The sequence below is a fragment of the Cavia porcellus genome, unplaced genomic scaffold (genome assembly GCF_034190915.1).
Source record: "Cavia porcellus strain 051 isolate PalLab524CR breed Dunkin Hartley unplaced genomic scaffold, mCavPor4.1 scaffold_1, whole genome shotgun sequence".
NCBI lineage: Eukaryota > Metazoa > Chordata > Mammalia > Rodentia > Caviidae > Cavia > Cavia porcellus.
The window spans coordinates 31,765,106-31,789,329 of NW_026947484.1; the positions used below are offsets into that span (position 1 = coordinate 31,765,106).

At 34.2% G+C, this 24,224-nt stretch overlaps 1 protein-coding gene across 7 annotated transcripts in view; it reads right to left on the bottom strand.

Annotated features, from left to right (window-relative positions):
* Ralgapa1 (Ral GTPase activating protein catalytic subunit alpha 1) overlaps positions 1-24,224 on the bottom strand; it is a 240,660-nt gene that overhangs the window by 60,726 nt on the left and 155,710 nt on the right. For all 7 annotated transcript variants that reach the window (XM_063246661.1, XM_013154645.3, XM_013154647.3 and 4 more), the window contains 3 exons: positions 23,878-24,061; positions 11,944-12,805; positions 10,481-10,552 (listed from right to left, as the gene is read on the bottom strand). In XM_063246661.1, coding sequence (XP_063102731.1) covers positions 10,481-10,552; positions 11,944-12,805; positions 23,878-24,061 — 1,118 coding nt within the window. The remainder of the gene's footprint in view (positions 1-10,480; positions 10,553-11,943; positions 12,806-23,877; positions 24,062-24,224) is intronic.

Genomic DNA, 24,224 nt, shown 5'->3' on the forward strand with positions numbered 1-24,224 from the left:
AAACACTCTGAAGTAAGAGTACAGATTCTAAGCTACACAGAGTGAAATGTAAACAGTGAAAGTCTAACTGGCTAAGGGAGTTCAAACGCAAACTCTCAGTAAGTAGGTGATATAAACCTAGGGAAGACCCTTGATAGCTGTCATGGTTTATGTTTGTGTCCCCCAGGCCTCATGCATTTGCACTGTACATTTGTGACTGGTTCATTGTCTAGTGCTTGGATTGATGGTGTCAGTGCTACCCCATCTAGGGGTGGAGCCAGGATGTAATATAATGCAGGAAGAAGGTGTGTCTTGCTCTTTTGCGGGTTTCTGCCTTGCTGTTTGCAGCTGCCATGAATTGTGGCCCCGCCATGCCAGCCTGCCTTGGAGTCAACTGAGTATGGACTGAAACCTCCAAAAACTGTAAGAAATACATCTTTTCTTTCCCAACTTTGGGCTTCAGGTATTTTGTCTCAGCAACAAGTAAAAAGTAACTAAGACAATAGCATAAAACAGGAAAACAATTAAAATCTAAACAGGGAGATCAGGCTGCCCACACTTGGGAAACTAAGTTGAAAGAAAATAAAGTTATTTCTAAGCAAATAACAACTATCGCCAACATATGTTTGGTTCAAAGACTGATAAAATTTAAACTAAAAGGGATATGAAAAGATACTATGCAAACAGTAACTACAGCAACTGGAGTGGCACTATTACTGTCAGACTGATGTACTAGTATCAAAACAACAGAGAAAAATCAATGAAACCAAAAGTTGTCCCTTTAAGAAGATCAATGAAGTTGGTATTAGGCAGACTCAACTAGGAAAAAAATACTCAAATTACTAAAACAGGAATGAAAGAAAGGCTATCACTACTCACTAGACAGAAATAAAAAGGATAAAGAAATTTTATGAACACTTACATGGAACCAAATTAGATGTTAGAATAAATGTAGGAATTCTTACAAAGATATAAACTACCAAACTAACCTGAAGAAGAAAGTGAATATTTAATATTCACTTTAATTTAATACATAGATTTATAACAAGTAAAGATTTTGAATCATCTAGAAAGGAAAATTAAAAATATTGCCACTTGCAGGTAACATAATTTTACATATAAAAATCCTAAACTATATATTAGAGAGCTATTAAGGCTAGTGAAGTTCAGCAAGATTGGAGGGCATAAAATCCACATTTAAAAAAACCAGTTGCATTTCTATACATTAGCAGTGAATAATCCAAAAACAAAATTAAGAAAACAATTTCTTTTATAATACCATCAAGAATAAAATACTTAGGTATAAACTTTAAAAATATAAAAAAATACTGCATAAACTACAAAACAGGTCTTCCTATAACATGAAAAATCACAGTTGACAAAAGAAAAAGCAGGTAACCAAATTTAATAAAAGTTAAAAATTTTAGTGCTACAGAAGATACCCTCAAAAAAGAGAACCAGTAACCTAGAGAATTAAGAAAATATTTGCAAATCATCTTTGATATGGAACTTACATCTAAAAATTTATAAAGAATGCTTAGAGTTCCATGTAGTCAAAAGGTAACTCAACTTAGAATATGGGCAGAGAATTCTGTATTAGTTTCCCAAGGCTTCTATAACAAATTACACAAAAAGATGAGTTTAAGCAGTAGAAATTTATTTTCTCATGGCTCTAGAGGCTAGAAATCAGAAATAAAAGTGTTGAAAATGCCATGTTTCCTCTGAAGGCTTTAGGTGAGAATCATTCTGTGCCTCTTTCCAGGTTTGACAGACTATCATCATCAATCCCCAATATTTCTTAATTCAGAGTGGCATCCCCACAGTTTGTCTCCACCTTCACAGGGTCACATGTCCCAAAAGCACATGTGTTTGTTATGTCTTCAATTGTCAATTGCAAGACTGGAGCCAATCTGATCCAGAATGACTTCATCTTAACTAATTCCATTAGCAACTCTATTTCCAAACACACTCTGAGTGGCAAATCAGTGGTTGCGAACCTATGGCAGGTGTGCTGCAGCATGCACAGAGCCCTCTTTGACAGCATGTGAGCCAAGCTGCCCCAGTAGCCATACATCAGATAGTAGTTGTTTTTCTAAACTAAAGCCTCAATATTCAAGTTTAATTGTAATAAATAAGTGGATATGGTTGCAGTTTGGGCCCTTAGTCTCTAAAAGTTTTGCCATCACTGTTCTAGACAGACATCAATATTTAAGGAGACACTATTTAATCCAGTACATACCTAAATAAATACTTTCCTGAAGATATAAAAATAGCTGAGTATTGAAAAATGCTCACAATTATAAATTTTTTTTGTTTGTTTTTTTCCTTTTTATCGGTACCGGGGATCAAACTCACGACTGCCTTGCTTGCAAGGCTGGCGCTTATGCTGCTGAGCTAAATCTCCAGCCCCTCAATTATAAATTTTTAGGGAAATGTAAATCAAAAACAAGACACTACACTTCATCTCTACTAAGGTGAATATTAAAAAACAGTAGCAAGTGTGCTAGGATAAGGAGAATATGGAACATCATAATTGGTTGATAAGAATGTAAAACAGTGAAGTTACTATACTACAAGCAGTTTCACAAAATGCCAAAGAGTTGTATTATCCAACAATTATATTTCTAGGTATCAGAGAAATGAAATATGTCTACATGCGCGCGCGCGCACACACACACACACACACACACACACACACCAGTAATGTTCACAGCAGCATTAGTCATAAGTCAAAACAACTCAAGCATCCATTGACTTATGAATGGATAAGTAAATGTAGTATATTCATATAACAGAGTATTCTTTGGTAATAAAAAGAAATGAACTACTGAGACATGGGAACATGAATGAACTTTGAAATCATGCCAAGTAAAACAAGATTCTGCAAAAAAAAACCCCCACATATTGTTTGATTCCATTTACGTGAAATGTCAAAGCAAATCCATAGTGGCAGAAAGTAAATGAGTGCTGTATAAAGCTGTGGACACTGGATGGCATTTAGAGAAAATGGGGAATAACTTGGTAATAGATACCAGGTTTCTTTGTAGATGGACTAAACTATTCCAAAATAACAATATAGTAATACGTGCATAAGCTTTTTGAATATACTAGTAATACAGTAGTTAATAATAATATTTCATTATTGGTTCATCTATTGTAATAAACGTACATTAAGACAAGATATAAACAATAAGGGAAACTGCAGTGGGAGAGGGGTATAAAGAAACTGTATTTTCTGGCTGTTTTTTATTTATTCTTGTGTACTGGGGACTGAAACAGATCTTTCTCACTGAGCTACATTCCCAGTCCTGCTCATTTTGAGACAGGGTCTTACTAAGTTGCTAAGTTACCCAGCAGGACTAGAACTTCTGATTCTCCTGCCTTAGCTTCTCAGAGTACTCTCACTGTTATTTTGCAAATGTAAAATTACTCTAATTTAAAACATGTAAATTAAATTTAAATTAAGTTTAAATATCTGGAAAATCTTTAGACTTGATTGTTAGGCTATCAACCTTAATGATTTAAAAACTTTTTTTTTTTTTAAAATCTTTTGAGACAGGCTCTTGCTTGGTATTTCAGCTGGCCTTGAACTCATGTGACTCTTTCACTTCAGCCTCCTTAGTAATGAGATTATAGGTGTGTATCACTACACTCCAGTGAGAAATATCATTTCAACAGAGTAATAGAGATAAAACATAGATTTGAGGTGAAAAAGACAGCAAGAGATGTGATCCCTGCCCCCGAGGATGGCCAAAAAATACCAAAGACACATCATTACAGGGAAGAGCTAAAATTGGGAACCCACAGACTACTTAAGAGAGCTTTTATAGATGTTCTGGAAACAAGTTATAAGAACAGGTAAGTAATTGAAAGTAATATTAATCTGCAGTATGGTAAGTGCTGTAACAGGCAAGGGTTTCATGGAAGTAAATCCAGACATGCAATGGGAGAAAGGTGAAGTGGAGCTTATGGAAAGGCTTCCCAGAAAAGGTGATGTATAAAGTACAAGTTAGAGGATGGGTAGGAGCAGTAACTTGAGAATTACAGAATTACAGTTTAGGATTATTTCATTCTCAACTAAAAGAATAAAAGTAAGACACACAATAATATTCTATTCTGCATATAAAATAAAGTAAAATAAAGCTTATGAAGGAGATGGAAATAACAGAAAATTTTGAGTTAGAAAAAGAAAACACAATATAATAAACTAGAATTCATTTCTTTGAAAAGATTATCTGCAGCAAGATGATCATCTGCTTAAAAAAAAATTCAAGCCAGGTGTGGTGGTGCACATTTGTGATGTCAGCACTCAGGAGAGTAAGGCAAGAGGGTTATTATTAGCTTTGGACTTCACAGTGTCCTGAAGGCCAGCCTGCACTATATAGTAAGACACTGTTTAAAAAGAAATAAAAGTAGGACAAGAAAAAGAATATAAGAAAATTATGATAGTATGTCTGAATCTCTACTATTACCTACTTGAAAATCTTAACAGAAACAATGAAATTGACCCAAGAGATAAAAAAGAAAACCTGAAAGGACAAATAAGGATGAAATAAATTTTAAAAAATTTGTCCGGGAGAACATGGCGGACAGATAACAGCAACTACCGGCGGCTCTCTGAAAGACTCGGCTCAGAAGCCAGGAATGGTGCGGACTAAGGAGACATAAGCAGGTGGAGATATGCTCTGCTGACTCAGGAACGAACTGGGCTGAGAGAAGCCAACTTGGAATGCAGTCCTGGTGCTAAAACAGGAACAGAAAAGACTCGGTGTGGAGGCTGGAACCGCGCCATTGTAAGCCGCGATTTGGGTTTCCCGCCGCGCAGCGGCTGGCTGCCTCTACAGCGGCTCGGCAAGGGGAGAGACGTGCAGAAGCTCTGAGAACGGCAATCTGCGAACGGCAGGGAGGCGTGCACTGACTTATGGTGAGGTGAGTGAGAGAAACTGACACTCTACCACAGTTTGACTCCAGCAGAGGACTTTCTGGGCCCGAGCAGTCCTGCGGGAGCAGGGCGCGGTGGCGACTCCAGCCACACATCCCCCTCTCGGGCGGGATTGGTGAAAAGTGCCTGGCCTGCGTGACGCTGCCGGCGGACCTGGTAGACTGTCCCAACCCAGATCCCAGAGCCTGATGGTGGCCGGGAGGGGAGACGCGTAGGCTGCCTGGTCCGTAACTCCCTGGTGCGCAGCGGTGAGCGGGAACACCTAACTGGCGCAATTCGATCAGGCTGTGGCTGACTGGGAGAGAAGCTGGGCCTCTTATATAAGCTTGCATATATAAGGAACAGAGAAGAAGAGGCAGCATGGGAAGAGGCAGCAACAAGAAAGTCTCCTCGGCCCCCAATTCTGAGAAACAGGCAATAGCAGACACCGCACCAATACACATAAGGCACCATATAGAGAGCCTCATAGACCAATTCAGGAATGAAGTTATCAACGACCTGAAGCTAGAAGTATGCAGAATAGTTAGAGAAATGCTAAGCACCATCCAAGAAAAAACAGGTGATGGAATGGAAGAACAGAAAAAAAGGGGAGAATTGTTTGATGGAGAAAACAGAGAAAGCATAGAATACGTGAAGCAGGTTCAAAGGGACTACCAAGATACTAAGAAGTCTATCGAAGACTGGCATAACAGCTTGAAAGAAACTAAGGACAGACTATCTGAACTGGAGGGAAGACTTGTAATATGGGAGAATGAAATGAAAAACTTCTTAAAAATAACAAAGAAACAAACAGCAATAATACAAAGACAAGAAGATGATAAGAGGATCCATAACTTAAGGATTAAGAACATAAAAGAAGAAGTAGGGATGCAAACAAGTGAACTACAAAAGCTACTCACAGAAATAATCCAGGAGAATTTTCCTAATTTAGCAAAAGGTAAAGATACTCAGATGTATGAGGCATACAGGACCCCAGCTACCTACAACCCAAACAGAGCAACACCCAGGCATATAATAATAAAAATTCCAGAAATTCAATACAAGAACAGAATATTAAAAGCTGTAAGAGACAAGAAACAGACCACTTACAAGGGAACACCCATCAGAATTACAGCAGATTTCTCTGCACAAACCATCAAATCACGAAGAGCGTGGGGGGAAATAATTCAAGCATAGAAAGATAATAATCTCCAGCCAAGATTGAGATATCCTGCACAACTGTCCCTGGAAATTGATGGAAAAACAAGGTGCTTCCAGGATAAAGAGGAACTGGGGGAATTTGCAACCACCAATTCAACTCTACAGAAAGTATTGCAGGATATTCTAAAAAAAGAAAAATACAAAGAACCCAGAAATAGTGGCGGGGAGGCCACAACAAATGGAGCAGAGAACAAAATGAAGAAGACAAACTGACAGCTACTGACAGAAAAAGAGCTTAACAGAAATGAGGCAGAGAAGATTGGATGATAGGAACAGCTATTTTGGAGAAAATGACATCTTAATAGGTAATACTGATTTAGTATCATCTTGTTTTGAAGTCTCATCTAGCTTTTGTCCTTCTGTCTCCAATGGTCTAAATAGGCTGTATCTTATTGGATTTTATTATGTACGATAGTATAAGCAAAAACCTTTTAAAGACAAGGAGATTATACAGAAACCATTGTTCATTTTCTGTTAGTTGATTCTAAATACTCTGTAATGCTGTCATTCTCTTGAATGGTTTTACATTGTTTTGATATACTTAATGCTACAGTATACGAAGTTGTACTCAAGGATTTCAAAGAAAGAAACAACATGGTAACTACTTTTAGGTTAGGATTATCTGGTGGTGAAACACTATTCTGCTTAAATGGTTATGTTTTGATCTGCGCTGTTTCGTTGTTATGCCCTCTTTTATCTCAATCTCCACTCCATTATTTACTTTTTTATCTTTATCCTTTTAATTAAAGGAAAAAAATAGCAGGATATATTATAGTAACCCATTTTGACTTTTCATTACCTTGATTTAAAGCCCTGTATTACTCTCACCATCTGGTTTTTAACTGATGTTCCCCTATTCTGTTTTGCTGGATAGTATCAGGTTCGAAAGTTTAGGCATCAGCTGTGAAGATAATGAGATTCATTATGACGCCCATTCTTGTTGACTTTTAGCTACTTTTGAAGACCTACAATGTCTCCAATGTTTTGGTTTTGTCGGTTTTATTCTTTACTGTTTTGTTCAATTGTATTATAACTAATGATATAGGCAATTCTATTAGAGATAGCGGGAGACATTATGGTAACCATTGTTGATCACCTGTATTATGTTTTTACATTATCTATTATGTCCATCCTTTTGATTTGACCGACTCTGTTCTGTTATGTCACATTTGGTTTTACTCTCTTCCAAAAAAGTAATAAGAACCGTGGGAGCAATGAAACCCAAAATGTGTAATAGTCATGGTACAAAAGAAAGGAAAAGAAAGTACTCTAAACTATATAACTGCATGTATATTTAAGTGTATAAGATAGAAAATGATATCACAGAGTTTTATTGGATCAATGAACAGAACTGTTTGCAGTATCATTGATGGAATGTCCACTTTACAAGCTTTAATTTTGTGACTTGAACAATTATTTCTAAGATGACAATATGTAATCCATTAACTAGTGATTTCCTACTGTTCATTTTTTTTCTGTAAATCTGTATAACTTGTACCCTTTCCCTGCTTTTTTTTTCTTTTCTCCTTAAATAAAATTAAAAAAAAAAATTTAAAAAAATTTAAAAATAGCAATTTTAATTCTAAAATTTCAAGTAACAAAATTCATTTTGGGAAGCTATATATAAAGGTAATTCTAAAAACATTCAGAATGAAAAAATTCAATGAATAGACTCCAAGTGAAATTCAAGTAAATTTAACAATAGCAAGTCAATGGACTAGGTAAGATTTACTTGTAAAAATGCAAAGATTTTTTTCATGTTAGCAATCTAGTGGTAGTGATATACGGTATAGGAAAATATGAAATAAAATGATATGCACAACTAAATAGAAGCTGAAAAGCATTTTGATAACATTTCACACATTTTCCTTATAAAAACACCTTAAGTCAGTAACAAACGTTACCCATTTCAAACCAGCAATCAATATTTTCTTCAACAATGAAAAAAGAACTGTTCCCATGAAAGTCAGGAAAAACAAGGAAGCTTACTCGTTTTATACTACTTAACACTATCCTGAAAGGTCTGGTTACTGCAATAAGATATAAATAAAATTAGACAAGCTATTAGAAAGGAGATTATCTGTAGATAATGATCGTACACCTAAACAAATCCTAAGAAAGAAACAACTATAACTGTATAAAATCAGTAAAAGAATTTACTAAAGTATATAAAATATAAAAATTAAATATAAACATAAACATTAAAAATAGAAAACTTAACTGGTCATGGTGGTATACACTCTGGGAGGCTGAAACATAAAGGTTGCAAGTTCAAACTTAATTGAGCAATTTAGTGAGAAAATTTAAATTTAGTCTCAAAATTTAAAAAAACAGAAACTAAAACCACTGAGGAAGTAGCTTGGTGCAAAGGGCCCTAAGTTCAATTTCAAGTACTGCCTCTTCCAAAAGATGTGATAGGAGAAAACACTATTCAAAATAGTAATAAAATATCTAAATGTTACTCATACAAATAATGTTAGGTCTTAAAATAAGTAAAGAGACATAGCATTATGAAGAGAAAAATATAACAGCTTTATTTATTTTGGGAGTTTTTTAAAGACAGAGTTTCGCCTCTTGCCTCTGAGTCAGCCTGGCGTTGAATTTGTGGCAATCCTCCTGCCTCAGCCTCCAAGTGCTGGGAAAATGATGACTAGCTGTGCCTATTCTTTTGATGACAGTTTTATTGAAAAATCCAAACGAAATACTAAGGGGACTTTTTTCTCCTATTAAAAAAACTAGAATAACTCTAAAATGTTTCCAGAAGAACAAATAGCTTAGAATATTGACAAACAGAAGAGTAATATGAGGAAAGGTTTCAAAAAGACTATACCTAACAGATATTAAAATATAAAACTGTAATAAGCGGAGTAGGAGGGTAACATTCACACAAAAACAGGTAAGTCCATAAGAAATAGCTTTGAAACAGATAGCTTGATATTTGACAAAGGAAACAACAGTGAGAAAAGCATGAGTTGTTCAACACACTATAAAAACAGACTAATCTTTAACATTGAAGCTAGTTCTAGTTCTCATTGTGCCATAAAATATATTCCCGAAGGAAGAACTAAATGTAAAATTATCACCTGAACAAAATAAAATCTCTAAGGAAATACAGCAGAATTTCTACTTAATTTCAAATAAGCACAACAAACTGAGGAAATCTAAAGAATAATATCGAGACTTAACTATATAAAAGTGAAAACTTTATGCTAAACAATCTGGGTTAAAAACTGAAAGAACAACTAATTCACACAAATAGTACAAAAGTTAATATTTAACAAACACACAGAAAGCATTATTACAATTTATGAAATTCCTAAATAAAAATGATGCTGAGAAAATTTATAAAGATTAAATTTTATATAAATATATAAAAATAAAATAAAAATTAAAGCAATATCATCTGCCTCTCAAGTTATAAGGATTAAGGAAATGTGATTATATCTTACGCTAGCCAGGTTGAAATCATATAGGTGCTCTTATCCAGTGTTGGTTGATTTATAAATTATTACTTAATGGAAAATAATTCTGTAATATGTATGGTCTGAAATATGTGTTTATACTTTGGTCTCACAATTATACTTCTAGGAATCTACCCAGGGGCAAGAAATTGTTAATGTACAGAAACAGTGAACTTGGCACAGCAGAGATGGATTATTTTTGTTTTATATTTTCTGTAGCAACCAAAAAATTAAAACAATTATTTTAAAAAGGCCATTCTGAAGGAAGCTAAAGGATTTCATAATAAAAATCACCTTGGAATTATAGGAACTCGGTAATGATAGTATTTGCCTAAAAATTTGGTAGTAAAGGGCATGAGAGAAATAGGACATCAGTTTGAAAAGCAGTAACTGGGGAAGTTTTAGTTTTTGATTTGTTTTACTTAAAGACACAGTAGATGTGTTTATGGTAGAATAAGCAGAAATACAAGATAAAAAGGAGATTGTTTTATGAAGACCGTAAAGCAGGCATAAAAGATGGAAAGCAGAGAAGTGTATGTAAGAGGAAAATAGAGGACTTTTGAAATCAAAGGCCATATAGTGAGTTAGCATTCCTATACAATAGTGATGTCATGGTGGGTGGCTTTTTAGGTTCTAGGTCCAATCAGTTTTCTGTGATACAAAAAATGACTGTCAAATACATAAAAATGTATAGACAATTCAAAGATAATGGAAACATTAATGCAGTTCTAAATATTTTTAAAAACAATTTATTTCTAAGGCATAATGAAAGTGTTTGCTCAGAAAGTTATAACAGTAACATATTACTCACTGTTCACAATATTATTCACAGTATTATTCTAAACAGAAATAGCTGAATTGCTAGTTATAAGTGTTTTTAAGGTTTTCAACAACTTACCACTGTCTTGAGTCCAAGTTCCTAAGTTCTCTAAGTAGTTTTTCATTTTTCTTCAGGAGATGAAAGCTTCTCCTAGATAGGATTTATAAACAAATATGTACATAAAATCAGTGTTTGGTGTGATAAAATATAGCTTCCTATCTTTAGTTTTTTTCAGGACACAGTACATAGATCATTACATAGCAAGAGAGCAACATATATTCATACAATAACTGAATGACAATTATCTGTATTTGGACATATCAAAGGCAACCCGTTCCCAATATAATATGTCTTTATTTCTTCCAATAAATGGAAGAGTTTAAATCATGTAATACTATGAACACTACAAAAAGAAGAACTCCATTTCAGTGCTTACCATACACAAGGCTTTGGGTTCAATCCCTAGCACCAAAAAAACCAGAAGCCTAACAAAATTTAAATGTATGCTAGTAAGAGCTAAGATTAATGTAAACTCTTAAGGGTTTTTGCACATTAGTTCTCCCTACTAAGTAAAGTGGGAATTATTCTCAATTTGTTGACAGTTGCTCATGGCTCAAAGATTAACTGACTGTAAACTAGGCCTTAAGTCTAATGCTTTTGTCACTTCCATCCTAATTTACCTGAATTCATGTGTTTACCACACGGCGGGGGATGAACTCAGGGTCCTATACACTCTACTACCAAACTGTTCTCCTACCTCTATCTTAAATTTTTTTTTAATAAAAAATTTTAACATATGTAAGAAAATCAAATAACAAGAAGAAAAAATTCCAGATGTTTTTCTTGACTTGACTTTAAATCTTGGGTTAGAGTCCAATCCAAGTCTTCAGGTAATACTATTTTCCCCTACTCCCAACAACAATATGATTCACCAAACATTGATTTTATGTACATATTTGAATCCACAGAACAGACTTGGTAAAAAGGATATATTTCTTCATAGTGTAACAATCTTGGGTTCCCCAGTTCAAAACAAAAATGATCATATTGTAGTTGGGGGTTGGGGAGACAGTATTACAAGAAGACTGAAAAACAAAAGGATTCTTTTTTCTCAATCACAGAAACTATGATTCCTAACTCAGGCTATTCTAATAGTCATTTTGAAAACGTTAATAATTTACTGAAGTATCATTTTATTCCTCTGAATTCTGATATAATTCAGTGCTCTCAAAACAATTAACCAACCAACTAACCAACCAAGCAGATCTTTTGATTAACAGCTAACTGATAGAACAAAGACTAAAATCGTTGATTAGAAGATGAATAAAGCTGGGTATGGTGGTATACACCTATAATCTCATCACTCTAGGAGATTGAGGCAAGATGATCACAAGCTTGGACCCAGGCTGGGCAATTTAAGTGACTTTGAGAGATCATATGTCAAAATAAACTAAAAATGGTCTGGGTTTGTGGCTCAGTGCAAAGGTCTTAGACTCAATACCCACTACAAAAAATAAATAAACACTCTTATTTATTCTTACCGTTTGTCCCAGGAATTCATTCCTAATATACTAAGAAGCAATCTGCAGTAATAAAATGCTGATTGAGGTTTTTGAGGTGTTGGTTCATCTTGCTCCACAGCTTTCATATTTAAGTCATTAAAGTGCTTCTCAACAAATTCTTTTTCCTCTGTGTGTTGTTTAAGGATAGCATTAATAACGTCATTCTCTTGTTTTTCAGAAATGCACACAGGTTGTGGGGCAGGAATATTAAGTGAGATTCCAGTTCTTTGTAAGCACTCAGGGCTAGTAACACCCAAATACTGCAAAAGCTCATCAAGAACATCTTCTTCATCCCTTATTGTATCCCAAGTTGGCACAGTTTCTCTAAATCTTTTAAACTGGAGGGAAAGTCCATCTTTTATTGTTATATCTTCTAAGCATTCATTAGACATAAGAGGCTCTTCTGGTTTCTCTTGGTGAGACAATGAAAGTATGAGAGATGTAGGTTCTGAGAAGCCACTTACAGGAGGTGGTCCATATAGTATAGCAGAATCCCATGAATATTTTCCAGAGAGATCACGTACTATGATTCTGACATTTGAATTGGCTGATGCAAGGCCAGCTGATAAACCTCCTCCAGGCATACTCTCTTCTGATCTGATCTGGATACACGACACTAACGTTGTATTGTTTAACACAAAGAACTGGATATTTGGGCTATCAAAGAGTTCAGGAGAAAGTTCAGTACTTTCACTGTAATGATTATCATGATTTTCACACACCTGGCTTGTTAGCATAGCAGGACCACCACTCATTGGATAATGGCCCAAGTGATTTACCAGATGTGTAATAACAGTGCGGGCTGCTATAGAGATTAATCCTTGTTGCATCTGTGTTTTCACTGGAAATAAAAAATACAAATGAGTGGGAGTAATGTTTCTTCTTAGAAGTCATAAAAATAATGAAATACTTAGACAACAAATAGGTATTGCATCACATTGTTTAAATCACAAATATTTGAATAAATATTATTTCCAACCTAGATTCTGTATTGAGGAATAATGGCAAAAATGGAAGAAAATTGCTTTTTGGTGAAATTTTGCTTATTTTACACAGAAGTCTTTTGGATCTATAATTTAAACCAAAATCTTTACATGTATATCACTTCTGAATGATCAAAAGTATTATAAATCAGTCACTTGGAATCCTAACACACAGATTTAAAAGCTAATGAAATCTATCTAACTAGTAGTAAGTTTATCTCATGAATAGATTCCAGATTCAGAGACACAGTTTGCAGAATGTTTTAAATGTCATTTAATTCTGGCTTTTATTGATGAGGCAAGTGTTTCTGAGAAAAAGGCACTCTGTTTAAACTTGAGGAGACAAGAGTGAATTTAAACAGCAAATCAGTATAGTCTGTACATGCTAAGAAAACTTTATTGTAAAGGCAAAAATCTTTGGCGGGTCTGCTTATGTATCACATTTTTAAAGAAATTCTTCCAGGTCAGTTTAACAGTGGTATTCAAAATCATTTTCTTTTTCCCTAAGCACATTAAGGAAAGCAAACAGATAAGTATATTCATATGAATTACTTTAAAAACTGAAATGGAAGAGTAAAATGAGAAAAAGACATAGTAGTTGAGAATCCCAAAAAGGCAAGACATCTTGTGTCAGAATCTGAAGGAGGGAGAAGGAAGATAGAGGTCACAGAGAGCAGTGGGAGGAGAAAGCAGATAGTAAACAGCTGAAGCTAATGAATTACACTGTCAGTGTGACTGTACAGAAGGCTGATGGTGACGCCAGATTTACGCTGAGAGATTTCAGGAAGTGAGAACAATGGATTGATGATTATCTCAATACTTTTCATATAAGAAACAGGAAGAAAGCTGTCACTGGTAAAGATGTATTAGTCATGTTATAAGAGTATGTTTAGTTGTGTGTATGTGTGTGCACATGCATGCATGGTTAGTGTTCTTGTTTCTACTTTTAGACATAGATACAGTCATACAGTTTCTAAATTATTCTATCATAGTCACAGAATATCCTTGACTAAGTATGTTATCTGAAAGTTAATCAGTTGTGAACACTAAGGCTTAGCTGTCAGAATAAATACAGATTTAAGAATGTCTTCATTTACACACAATAAAATGCCCAAGTCCAATACTTAGAGGACGTTTAGTAAGTCATACCAACAACTTAACCACCCACATAATCAATACGTAGAAAAGTTCCCTCATCAAAAAAGAATACATTTTATACAAATTATACCTCAATAAACCTAACATTAAAAAAGACTTAGCTCCATTGCTAGTACAATTTCTTAAAAGGGATCAAGAGAGACTAGCATTATATTTTAAAGGCGGTAGTCCTTAAGAGTTAAAACTAACACCAGTATGTAAAACATGAAGAGTGAGAATCAGTCAGTTATTATGCCCATTAATATTAACAACATCTTCTCCAAGTCTTAAAAGGAATGGTTTTCTTAGACACTGACTTTAAAATTTTATTACTGAAAATTTAATCTTCCTTTATTGGTCAATTTTATGCTTATATACCTGTATGTAATTTTTTAGTATATTGAGATGTTTTAAAATCATATTTACACTACTTCTGAAAATCAGCTGTTCTATACTAAATGACTAACTTAATCCTCTATTTTTAAAACTGTATCACTGGGTGATATGAAACAGGCGTGGCTTCAATTTAATGTCTGCTTTCCCTTAATTATAATTATGACTGTTTACACTGTAATCTAGTTAGTGTCTTTCATTTTGCATAAGGACAATTGTTTACAAAGTTAAGTAATCTGCCTTAGATTTCATATCAGAACTGGTCTTTGCTGCTCAGCTCAGTGTTATTTGTTCCTTTATTGTAATTCTAATTTCTACACTTTTCTCTTTTGTTAAGCTGTGACAAATGAAAACAATACATTTAAAAATTTTCTCTATGTATAGGAACTCCAAAAAAAGTATCAGAGTATACTTAGCATAAATTACTAAATAAATAGCCAGACTCAAATGAAAATGCTCATCCAAATATAAATGAATCATGTTTTAAATAGTAATTAAAAATTGCGAATAACAGCTCTAAAATATTTGATGTAGGAGAAAAATATTCTACTTTTTACTCTCATTGCCTTCCTGTTGAGTGACACACTTTAAACAGATAACTCATTCTAAGTGACTTTTCTTTACAGAACATAAAAGTTTACATTTTAAAGGAGAAAAAGTATTATTTAATAGCAATGATTACAGAAAGGAATTCACAATGAATTCATGTTTTTGATGTGCTCTGTGATCATGACAAATCATATAAAATTCTTCAACTTCATTCTTAGGTAATAATAAGCAGGTTTACTTGTAAAGAATTAAAAACTCAGGGCTGGGGATTTAGCTCAGCAGCATTAAGTGCCTGCCGTGCAAGCAGGCAGTCGTGAGTTCGATCCCCGGTACCGATAAAAAGGAAAAAGACAAAAAAAAAAAAAAAAAAAAAAAGAATTAAAAACTCATGTACAAAACCATAATGCAAACAATAGAAATCATTTAATTTTAAGAATATTATAAGGAACCTTGGTTTATGAGTTACTTTTACAAACTTGCTTATAGGTAAACTCCAAAAAGGAGCCAGCTGTTCCCTAAAACATAAACCCCCAAGCCTAGGTACCTGACTATATACCTTATATATTCTCTTGCCAATATATCTATGATGCATTCTCTTCCTACTTGGTTTAAAGTAGGAAGAGCTTGATCACAAAACTGTCACAATTATTAACAGTGAAACAAAGTATAAACTTTGATTTCAGATGCTGGTAAAATAATTCTCTAAGTTCACTATAAATTAAGGATATGTAAAAGGATAAAAATCTCCCCAACTTGTTAATTGAGTATAGATTTATTTTTGAGTTATAAACTATACAACATACATCTTTCTCTTATACTAAGCTATTAACTTAAAAATAAGACATAAAATTATCTAATTTAGAAATTAAAAATAAAATTCTAAAACAGCCAGACTTAGGAGGAAATGCAAAATGAAGATATCAATGCTTCTAAGGCTTTTGTGTTAAACAGCATTCATTTAAATGTCTTTTCAGAGTTGTCTTTTCAGATTGTCAGATTAAACAAACCCTACGGCATTTGCAGCAAACCCATAATTATAGATTATTATGGCACACAAAAGCAGCAAGACATAAAAAGCTGCTGTAATTCACTGCACTGTAATAGAACATGCAGAGGAAGTTAATTTTGGCAAAAGCTTTAAATATTAGCTTTGCATAATATGTATAGGTGAAACTATAATTAGGACAGAACAAACCCTTTGGAACCTCCTTTCACTCTGATCCTGCAAATGATGACTTTTTATTAATAAGACTACTGCCATTTGACAAAAAATTCACTACCTTGCTTTATTATTTAGTAAATTTAATAATTACAGCTACTACTGCCAATAGTTCTCAAATCAGTCTTGTTTAATCCAATACTGAACTGATTAGGGACACTTTATGTTTAGAATTCACTGGCCAAAAAAGTACTTGAAGATGATGAAACATGTCTTAGGGATACAATGATCAGTCATTTTCACTACATTAAAACCCCCACAGCATGCAGTCATGAAACAGAGAATCAAATGTTGTTGGCTCACGGCTGATCTTAAAAGATTCTGCATTTATCTGATTCTCAATACCTTTGAGGAAGTCCAAAGGAAAAAACTTAATACATTTAGAGAGTAGTATTACACAGAACTTGTAGTATCAATATTAAGCTCTTTACATCTTTTTATGCAGTGACTGATATTGTACAGTAAATTTTATATGGAACACATTAAAACTTCCTTTTATATCAAACAAACTCCAGAGATACACTGTACTGTCATGAGTCAAAATGTTACCATGATTCTTTAAAAATGCAAAGAGCAATTAATCTTTTAATATAAGTTAAACTGTAACTTACTATGTCAAATCTAAAGAGGCGATTTTAAGTTGCTTATATCAATTACTGTCTAAATTACTTAGCTATATTACATTGACCAGTAAGTCTCTTTTATATGTTAGCCATAACTGAATTCTTATGACTTCACTTGTGTATTTGTGCTCTAGACAAACCACTAGCAACTTATTATCAGCCCTATTTCTTTGAACTTCGAATTTCATATCTTTAAGGTCAAAGTATGCCATCAATTCACTATCATGGTCACATTCTACATGTTAGAGAGAAGAAACAAATCACCTATAAAGGAAAGCCCTTCAGAATTACAGCTGACTTCTCAACACAAACTCTTACAGTAAGGAAAGCCTGAAGTATTTCAAGCTCTAAAAGAAAACAACCTACAACCCAGAGTGATATACCCCACAAAACTATCTTTCAAAATTAATACAGGCACTTCCATGACAAAGAATATCTGAGGAAATTTATGAACACCAAACCAGCACTACAAAGTGTTCTGAAGGACATTCTAGAAAGAGATAGTAAGGGTGGAAGTTCTATGAACTCCAATGGAAGGAATCCATCAGGGAAAATAAAGGGAGTAGATAACAGGAAAATAATATGAAAAAGTCAATACGTATCAGTTATAGCCATCAATGTTAATGGTCTCAATTTACCAATCAAAGGAAAGAGACTTGGAAGAATGGATCAAGAAACAAGATCCAACAATATGCTGCATACAAGAAACACATTTAATGCAAAAAGAAATTCATACAATGAATATCAAAGGAGAGACAATAATACTCCATGTGCAAGAATCTGGAAAAAACCAGAAGTAGTTATTACATTTGTGGAAAAAGTGGACATCAAGCCAAGACTGATTAAGAGTGACAAAGAAAATCACTACATCCTGGAAAAGGGAACAATCGAAGAGGAAGAGATAATAATTATAAATATATATGCAATAAATACCAGTACCTAATTATATAAAAGAAACATTAATGGACATGAAAAATTAAATAAGCACTAATATAATTGCATTGGGGGATGTGAATACATCACTGTCACAAAAAGACAGATCAACTAAACAAAAAAAATCAACAATAAAATATTAGAATTGAGCCAAACTTTTGAACAAATAGACTTAGTACATGTCTACAGAATATTTCACCCCACAACATCAGAATACACATTCTTCCCAGCTATACACAGAATGTTCTCCAAAACAGACCTCATACTAACTCATAGAACATGCATAAGTAGATGTAAAAGAAATGAAATTATTTCATGTATATTATCAGATCATAGTGTAATGAAATTGGAAATCAATGCCAAAAGAAACCATAGGAGCTTCATAAACACACAGAAATTAAATAACACCCTCCTAAACAACCACTGGGTCACGGATGAAATTAAAGAACAAATTAGACAGTTTCTAAAATTAAACAATAATTCCAATGTAACATATTGGAAATTTTGAGACACAATGAAAGCAGTCCTACAAGTGAAATTTATAGAGTGAATATCCTTATCAGGAAAACAGTGACTTCAAATGAAATACTTAATGTGGAATCGCAAATTTCTAGAAAAAGAAGAGCAGGCCAAGCCCAAAGCTAGTAAAGAGAGAAAATGATACGGATCAGAGCAGAAATTAATGCAATGGAGACTAAGAAAACAATACAAAGAATCAGTGCAATGAAAAGCTGGTTCTTTGAAAGATTAAATAAAATCAAGAAACTCTCAGCTAACCTTATCAAAAAAAAAAAAAAGGAAAGACTCAAATTCACACAATTACAAATGAAAAGGGTAAAATCACAACAGATCCTGCAGAAATTCAAATCAGCTATACCTACTTCAAGAACTTGTATTCTAATAAGATGGAAAATGCAGAAGAAATGGAGATTCCTAGATACATAAGAACTACCAAAGCTGAATCAAGACATACAAATCTTAACTATCAAAGCTGAATCAAGGAAATTGAAGATGTAATTAAAAACTTAGCAACAAAGAAAAGCACAGATCCTGAGTGATGCACTGCTGAATTCTACAAGAAATTCAGAAAACACTAATACCACTACTTCACAAACTCTTTCAAAAAATTGAGAGGGAATCAATACTCCCAAATTTATTCCTGGAAGCAAGCATGACCCTGATACCAAAACTGAGCAAGGACCCAACTAAGAAAGAGAATCACAGGCCAATTTCCCAAATGAACATAGATGTGAAAATCTTTAATAAAATACTGGAAAAAACAATGCAGAAAATCATCAAGAAGATTATACACCATGATAAAGTGGAATTCATCCCAAGGATGTAGGGATAGTTTAATGTATATAAATCCATAAATGTAATAACTATACTAATAGAGCCAAGGACAAAAACTGTACGATCATCTCAATAGATGCAGGAAAAAAACCTTTTGACAAAATCCAACAACCATTCATAATAAAAACTATATTGAAAATTGGAATAGATGGTCTTTATTTCAATTTGATAAATGCCATCTATGACAAATCAACAGTCAACATCATACTAAATGGACAAAAACTGAAATTTTTTTATCCTAAAATTAGGACCAAGACAAGGATATTCCACCACCACCACTCTTACTCAGTATCGTTCTGGAAACTATAGCCAGGGCAATTAGACAAGAGAAAAAAATAAAAGGAATAATGATATGAAAAGAAGTTAAATTATCATTATTCATGATATGACATGATAATATGACATAAAAGACCCCAAAACCTTCACCAAAAAGACTTCTAGATTTAAAAACCAAATTCAATATGTACCTGGATACAAAGTTAACACTCAAAAATCAACAGCCTTCCTATATACAAATAATAAACTCAGTGAGACAAATTAAGAAAACAACACCTTTCACAATAGCATCTGAAAAAAAAAAGCAGTAAGAAAAAAAGAAATACTTGGGACTCAATCTAATAAAGGAAGTAAAATACCTCTATATTGAAAACTACAGAAAAAGGAGATTGAAGGGCGTATCAGAAAATAGAAAGATAACCCTTGCATTGGGGTAGGAATAACCTCTATGATGAAAATGGCCATACTTCCAAAATTCTATATGGATTTAATACAATTCTGCTCAAAACTGCAACACATATGTCACAGAATTAGAGAAAACAATTCTAAAATTCATCTGGAACGAGAAGAGACCTGGAATATTAAAGGTAATTCTGGGCAACAAAGGCAAGGCAAGGGCATCACAAACTCAAAAAGTTGAAATTATACCACAAAGCTACTGTGATAAAACAGCATGGTAGTAGGAAAAAAAAAAAAAAAACAGACTTGAGGATCAATAGAACATATTACAAAGTGCAGAAACAACTACAAACATACTTAGTCACCTTATCTTGATGAAAGTGCCAAATACATTCACTGGAAGAAAGAGTTTCCTTAATAAAGAAAAATTGGATGGAAAAATTGACTTTGCACATGATGGGGATTACAGTTAGACCCATATATTTTACCATGCACTAGACTAAAATTGAAATGGATTAAAGTTCTAAATATTAAAACAGAAATGCTAAATCTACTGGAAGACAGAATTTTTGAAGACACATGTAGGCAAAAACTTTCTAAACAAAATCACAATTGCACAGGAAGTATCATAAAGAATCAATTGGGATTTCATCTTTTGGGACTTCTGGGAGAACATGGCAGACAGATAATAGCAGCCACAGAGGTTCTCTGAGATTGCCTGCTTAGAATCCAGGAATGATGCAGTGTGAGGAGTCCTAAGCAAGAGGAGACATACCCTGCAGACCCAAGAAGGAACTAAGCTGAGAGAAACCAACTGGAAATGCAATCCCGATGCTATAACAGGAACAGAAAAAATCTCAGTGTGGAAGCTGGAACCCGCGCCTCTGGAAGCTGTGATTTGAATTTCCTGCTGCTGCTGCTGTGTCCCAATCAGCACAGCAGGGAGAGAGATGCGAAACCTCTGAGAGTGGGAATTGGCGAACCAAATGGAGTTGAGAGTGGGACTGGCAGGGAGCCCTGCATCGACCTGTGGTGAGTGAGAGGAACGGGGACCCTTTCATAAACTAGGAGGTTCCAACAGAGGACATTCTGGGACTGGACAGACTAGCTGGAAAGGGCACTGCAGTGACTTTAGTCGCATATTCCCCTCTCAAGTGGGACTGGTGGGGAGCACTTGGCCTGGTGACACCACGGACTAAGATCCAGTAGGCTAGCCCATACCAGGTCCCAGCGCCTGGCGGTGCACCCTAGCAGTGAAGCCTTCTCAGTAGGGTGACTGACCTGGAGGGGTGGGCCCAGCAGAGGCTGCCCAGGTCTGTGTCTCCCTAGTATACTGCAGTGGGCGGGAACACCTAGCTGACGGATTCAAACAAAGTGTAACAGACAAAGACAAAAAAAAAAACCTGGGCCTCCTATATATGCTTGTATGGAAGGAACAAAAAGTATGGGAAGAGGGAGCAATAAGAAAGGGTCTTCAGTCCCCAATCCTGAGAACACTGATCCAGGAAAGGGAAATGCAAAGGAGAATGAAGACAGAAAACATGCAATAGCAGACACGGCACCAACAGACATAAAGTGGTATCTCCAGAGCCTCACAGATGAGTTTAAAAATGAAGTATTTAATGAAATAAAGCAAGAAATAAATAGAATAGTTAGAGAAATGCTAAGCACCGCCCAAGAAAAAAACCAACGGTGGAATGGAAGAACAGAAAAAAAGGGAGAATTGTTTGATGGAGAAAATAGAGAAAACATAGAATACATGAAGCAGGTTCAAAGAGATTACCACGAAACTAAAAACTCTATTGAAAGCTGAAATAATAGCTTGAAAGAAACTAAGGATAGATTACCTGAACTGGAGGACAGATTTGTAAGGTGGGAGCATGAAATGAAAAACTTCTTAAAAATCACAAGAAAACAAACAGCAATAATACAAAGGCTAGAAGATGATAAGAGGATCTATAACTTAAGAATTAAGAACATAAAAGAAGAAGTAGGGACTCAAACAAATGACAAAAGCTATTCAGAGAAATAATCCAAGAAAATTTCCCTAATTTAGCAAAAGGTAAAGATGCTCAGATGCATGAGGCATACAGGACCCCAGCCACCTACAACCCAAACAGAGCTACACCCAGGCATATAATAATCAAAATTCCAGAAATCCAATATAAGAACAGAATATTAAAAGCTGTCAGAGACAAGAAACAGATAACTTACAAGGAACATCCATCAGAATTACAGCAGACTTCTCGGCACAAACCATCAAATCACGAAGAGTGTGGGGGGAAATAATTCAAGCTTTGAAAGATAATAACCTCCAGCCAAGATTGATATATCCTGCACAACTGTCCCTAGAAATTGATGGAAAAACAAGGTGCTTCCAGGATAAAGAGGAACTAGGGGAATATGCAACCATCAATTCAACTCTACAGAGAATACTGCAGAATATTCTAAAAAAGAAAAATACCAAGATTCCAGAAACAGTGGCAGAGAGGCCACAATGAATGGAGCAGAGAACAAAATGAAGAAGACAAACTGACAACTAATGATAGAAAAAGAGCTCAACAGAAATGAGGCAGAGAAGGTTGGATGGTAGGAACAGCTACTTTGGAGAAAACAAGACATCAAAATAGGTAGTGCTGATTTAATATCATTTTGTTTTTAAGTCCCATCAAGCTTTTGTTCTGTCTCCATTGGTCTTAACATGTTGTACCTTATTGGATTTTATTATATGTGATAATATAAACAAAAACTTTTATAGACAAGATTATACAGAAACCATTGTTCATTTTCTGTTAGTTGATTCTAAATACCCTGTAATACTGTCATTCTCTTGAACGGTTTTACATTGTCTTAATATGTTTGATGTTACAGTATACGAAGTTATACTCAAAGATTTCAAGGAAAGAGACACTATGGTAACTACTTTTATGTCAGGATTATCTTGTGGTGAAACACTATTTTGCTTAAATGGTTATGTTTTGACCTGTGCTGTTTTGTTGTTATGCCCTCTTTTATCTCAGTCTCCTTTTTTTATTATTTTTCATTTCTATCCTTTTAATTAAGGGAAAAATAAATAAAAAATAGCAGGATATATTATAGTAACCCACTATGATTTCCTATTAACTTGATTTGAAACCCTGTATTGTTCTCACCATCTTGTTTTGACTGATTTTCCTCTATTCTGTTTTGCTTGATAGTACCAAGTTTGAAAGTATAGGCAACAACTATGAAGACAATAAGATTCATTATGACGCCCATTCTGGTTGACTATTCTCTTCTTTTGAAGTCCTCTAATGTCTCCAATGTTTGGTTTTATTGGTTTTGTTCTTTTTTTGTTCAATTTTATTATAACTGATGGTATAGGCTATTCTTTTTAAGTTAGCAAGAGGCATTATGGTAACCATTGTTGATCACCTTGTATTTTGTTTTACACATTATGTATTATGTCCATCCTTTTGATTTGACTGACTGTGTCCTGTTATGTCACATTTTGTTTTACTCTCTTCAAAAAAAAGTAATAAGAACAGTGGGAGTAATAAAACCCAAAATGTGTAATTGTCATTGTACAAAAAAGAGGAAAAGAAAGTGCTCTAAAGGATGTAACTGCATGTATATTTAAGTATATAAGATAGTGACCATATTACTGAGTTTTATTGGATCACTGAACAGAACTGTTTGCAGTCTCACTGTTTGAATGTCCACTCTATATGCTTTAATTTTGTAACTTGAACAACTATTGCTAAGATGAGAATATGTAATCTATTAACTAGTGATTTCTTACTGTTTATTTTTTAAATTTTATAATACTTGTACCCTTTTTCTGTTTTTTTTTCCTTTTTCTCCTTAAATAAAAAAATAAAAGAAAAGAAAAGGTAGGGAAATAAAAAAGGAAAGAAATAAGTTATGTCATGTACAGATACAAATTCTGTGATGAACGTGATAATTATGTATATCTAGAATGTGACAATTAAATCTGATTGGAAAAAGAAAAAGAAAAAAAGAAGAACAAGAACTCAAGCAATAATATCCTGAAGAGAACTCATTTTACCTTCTGTTACTGGTTGGAGTTTAGAAGATCGTTCTGAATCTGGAGAGTGCAGAGGTTCAGGCTCTTTGAGACTTTCCAAATGCATAAAAGGATCATAATCTACAGATGCCAAATCAGAAAGGCTCATTGGAAAATATCTTGGATTGCTAAAACACTGGGCTCCATAAACACAGCCATGTAAAACCTATAAATATACAGGAAAAGAAAAATACTTAAGTTCCACGTTTAAATGAAAATAAATAAATAAATGCAAAAGGGAAAAAAAGTGAACTTTCACACAAGAACTTGGCAAAAACTGTAAATATTTTAAGACTTGGGTCTTTAATTGGGCTACAATACCTTTTCAA